General features: G+C 41.2%; 1 protein-coding gene across 1 annotated transcript in view; it reads right to left on the reverse strand.

Annotated features, from left to right (window-relative positions):
* The window catches only part of LOC105303005 (sorting nexin-9-like), a gene marked incomplete at its 5' end in the record, with an annotated part of 26,715 nt that overhangs the window by 18,444 nt on the left and 3,912 nt on the right, over nt 1–4,359 (reverse strand). Inside the window, 2 exons of the mRNA XM_023521104.1 lie at nt 935–1,038; nt 2,236–2,339. Of these exons, the coding sequence (XP_023376872.1) occupies nt 935–1,038; nt 2,236–2,339 (208 nt within the window). The remainder of the gene's footprint in view (nt 1–934; nt 1,039–2,235; nt 2,340–4,359) is intronic.

The raw sequence follows: 4,359 nt of genomic DNA on the forward strand, positions 1-4,359 counted from the left end.
TCATCCACAAGTCACTTCACATTCAGTTTCTTGTTCATGGTTCTTTTTACTTTAAATTCTGATTCTTTTCCATTATTTAGAGGCAAAATATCGCCTTTAAAAAATCTTTACGAAAACAGATAATTTAACCTCCTTCCTACGCTGAGTACCAAAGTATCTGATATAACTATAAAGTGGGTACGTACTACTTTTATAATTCAAAGTAGAAGCCATTTTTATTTTTAAAAAAATAACTGGAGACCGTCAGTATTTGTGTATTTTCTAGTGGCAGACGAGAAGTTTCTTTCTCCCAAGATTCGTGTGGCTGAGCCATGACTAGGGTCCAGTTTTTCCCTTTGGGACTCAGAAGACTGTGCGGGCGATAAGGCAGGAAGGATTCAAAGGGGAGAAAACTCCTGATTCTCTGGCAGAGCCGTCTGTGTGGATGCTACTGCCACAGTGGTCTGGCCTCTGGAGCCTTCTGAGGCTCAGGGAGGCACAGGGCAGATGGTGTGGCAGGATGCCACAGCAGACACCTCACTGCTTCTATCCTGGGCTATCTGACACTGTTTTTCCCCCTAAAAATGAGGGTGTTAGTCAAATATACAACATCTTACAAACAGATGAAGATTAAAAAGTAAAATCACGAGATTAAAAATAGCCATAAGCACTCTCTAAACATGCAAAAAAGATTAACTTCCCACAGATTACAAAGCCCTAAATAACGAAATATTTAAGCAAACGCGGTGCTTTTTGTAAGAGTTCCTGAACTGGCTTTGTTCGACCCACTAAATGTCTATTGTTTAACCTGGATTGCGAAGTGAGGTTCATCAAAGAGCTATGGGAGGACGTGGCCTCAGGTCCCTACATGGTACGGTCCCCCCGCCGTGCGACAAGGCAGTAACACAGAGCCTGCCCTGCCGCCTGAGCCCGCGGTGCTGCGAAGCGCACTCACGCCCTGTGCACCGCTTCCAGTGCTCCTGGCCCACAGTCAGCAGCTCCTTCACGCCGTCGTCCATGGCTCTGGTGAATTTCCCGACAGCTTCGCACTTCTGTTCTCTGTGGGCAAAACACAGGAAGGCCGGTCCCGGGTTTAGCTACCAAGTGTCCAGTGTCAGGAGGAAGAGGAGAAAAACCCATGTGGTCGGGGAGACGCACGGCCAACATAACCACAGGGGCTGTTTTCTTGCTGGTAACAGCTGCCCTTTAACTAAATTAGTCTTAAAAACAGGCTTGATTCAGGTTTTTAAAGAACTACTTAAAAATGTGTCATTTATATTTTACTGTTTTCTTTCCCCCTCAATTCCTTGTGAATTTTTAAATAAAAGTATTCTAAAAGTAAATAAAATTCTCATTTATTGACTATCTAGTTAATGAAATTCAATCACTAGAGGTACTGCTGAATCTATAAAACCATAACGTGTGTTGCTAGTGGTGGCTGTTTGTTCATTCCAACCATGTCACAGAAAACAACCTGGATGCAGAGCCGTCTAAGTGGATACTGAATGTATCAGTTTTTGAGGATGTAAAAAGTATCTACCACCCTGAAAAAATCATCACACTGTACTCTTAAATTAAAACTATTATAAAAGAGAATTCATAGCATGAGGTCATTTCTGTTCAAACATTTTTTCCTTTAGATACTAGATTTGGAAGACTACAGACGTAGGCCAACATATCAATACTGGTTTTCTCTCTGGGTAGTTAGAAGATTGTGGGTTTTTTTTCCCCTTGTCTATATTTTTGGTAACACATGAGCAGTGATTTCATAAGAAAAATGCTTCTTAAAATAAAAACAAACCCCAAGATTAGACCTTATATAGAAAAGGAACTACTCCAGATTTTCAACCCAGCCTACATTAAGAAAAGATTATGTGATTAAAAACAACAGATTAAAAAAGCACAGCAAGAGCCGGAGGAGATCGCTTCCTTCAAGGCGATGCTCAGAGACCTCTGCTCTGTGGCGCATCCCGGTGTTAGCCGGCTCTGTGCCACTTCTGTTCCATCACGCTTTACTGGAAATAACTACCAACCACTGTCAACTACGAAATCACTGACTTGAGGCAAAAAGAAAGCAGATTTTAATCTGACGTTATGGTTAGAAAGACAGTGCTTCCGTGCACGAATCATGCTTTCCTTGTCATCTGACTACAGACCCCACTCATTTCATGCGCTCTAGCCCCACGGTCTGAATTCCACTGGCCAAGACCTGAAAGTGAAGGAGGCAGAGAAGGAAAGTCTGGCCATGTCTCTTACATCTCTATTAAGTCCAAGTCAGGTGCCTCTGGTTCCATGGTGGAAAATATCATAACTCCCACCAGCTCATCCTTCTCGGCCTTCCTCTTCCCAGTTTTCCACTCCTGTGAATAGGAACATTGCAGGTTAAAGTGGAGAGCAGAGTCAAACTCGCCTTTCAAAGCTCCCTAGCAGAATCAGCCCTCTGATCATCCTTATCTGTCAGGGAGCAGCTCCCACGCCGCACCCCTCTGCAAGGCAGGCCGGGTGCTATGCATCTCGAATGCAGCCTCATCCTGAACAGTGCGCTCTCTACGAGCCCGATCCTTTCAGAGGGAGGTGATTCAGCTGCCTTTCCTTTCCCAATACCTACCAGCATAAACACACAGGGTATAAATACGCCCCATGATTTCTGACAAAGTGCCTCAAAATTTTAGGTTGTTTTCTAAAAAAGGTTAAAGCTTTTCTAAAATACAAGAATCAATATTGTGAGCTATTTTTAAAACATATTATTGTTAAGATATATATAACATATATGCGCATACATATAGACAAGTGCCCAGAGCAAAACTACTCGGTGTAAGGAATTCTCGCCAACTAAATTCACTACCACCAAGGCCAAGAGAGTGAAAAGAGCTGGCATTACAGAAGTCCCCCTCATGTCCCTTCCCCAACCCCTTCCTCCCCCGCAGGGTAACCGTGACCTTCTCTTTTATGGTTGTCATTTCCTCACTTTAGAATTTTACTACCTGAGCCCGAGTACCTAAACTATAGTTTTGCTGGTTTTTTGCATTCTTTTGTGTCTGCCTTCTTTTGCTCAACCTGGGCCTAGAAGCTACACTCACACTGTTGTTACAGCTGTAGTTCATTCATTTGTTGCTGTATAATATTCCATTGTATGAATATTCCACTTATTTATCCATTCTACGACTGGCAGCCACCCCCGGGCCCTGCCGAGTTTGAATGAAGCTGCTTCGTACATGTCTCCTGGTGGATGCGTGCATGCATTTCTGTTAGGTACATGCCCAGGAGTGGAAAATTGTTCCACTTTAGTAGATAATGCCAAACTGTTTTCCAAAGCAGTCATAACCAATTCTCACACCCACCGGCAGTGTGAGTCCCAGCTGCTTCCCATCTCACCAAAAGACACTTGATATGGTCAGACTTTCTAATTTTAGCCATTCTGGTGTGTATGCAGTGGTATTCACTGTTTTAATTTGTATTTCCTTGATTACTAATGAGATTAAGTATTTCTGTAAACATCTGTTGATGACTCAGATACTTTCTTTTGTGAAGTAAAGTTTACTTCACAAAACATTACCTAATCTCCAACTTTTCTGTGGGTAGATTATTTTATCTATTTGTGTGGGTTTTCATATATTTTAAAATCCAGCTCTTGGTTGGTTATATATGTTCATACCTTTAGCTTATTTTTCACTTTTAATGGCTTCTTCTGAAAAACAGAAGTTCTTCATTTTAATGTAGTTTATCAGTCTCTACCTGTATATTTGTTTTTGTCTTATTTCAGAAATTCTAGGGGAATGACGACATTCTCCTATTACCTTCTAGAAGCTTCATTGTGTTGCCTTTCGCAGTTAGACCTGAGAACTATCTGGAAATGATTTTTTAAAAAACTTTATACAATGGCAACTTCCAAACACGCAAAAGAAGAAAGTACAATAACCCCCTACAGATTCAGCCTTGACAATTATCAAAATTTTGCCAACCTTGTTTTATCTACTCTCCTCCATTTTACCTTCTTTTTTCTTATTTAAATGGAAATTTCAGGCATAATATAATGTTACCTGTAAATACTTCATTAATATATCTTTAACAGAGAAGGCCATGTTTTAAAAACATAACCACAATGCTTTTATCAACTCTAACAAAATCAACAGTAGGTTCTTGTGAGGTAGTAACCAAATTTCGTTTTTCCCCAAAACTGATCCAGCACCATGTACTGAAAAGGCTGCCCTTCCCCCACTGTACTCAGCACCATCTTGTCATAAATCAAGTGTCCGCTCTGTTCTGTTCTGCTGGTCTGTTTGTCTCTCTTTATGCCACTACCTTGCTGTTGAAATTCTTTTGGCTTGATGAGTCTTAACATCCAGTAAAGTCTTCCTCCCACTTCAGTCTTTTTCAAGA

Source organism: Pteropus vampyrus, unplaced genomic scaffold (assembly GCF_000151845.1).
Source record: "Pteropus vampyrus isolate Shadow unplaced genomic scaffold, Pvam_2.0 Scaffold292, whole genome shotgun sequence".
Classification (NCBI taxonomy): domain Eukaryota; kingdom Metazoa; phylum Chordata; class Mammalia; order Chiroptera; family Pteropodidae; genus Pteropus; species Pteropus vampyrus.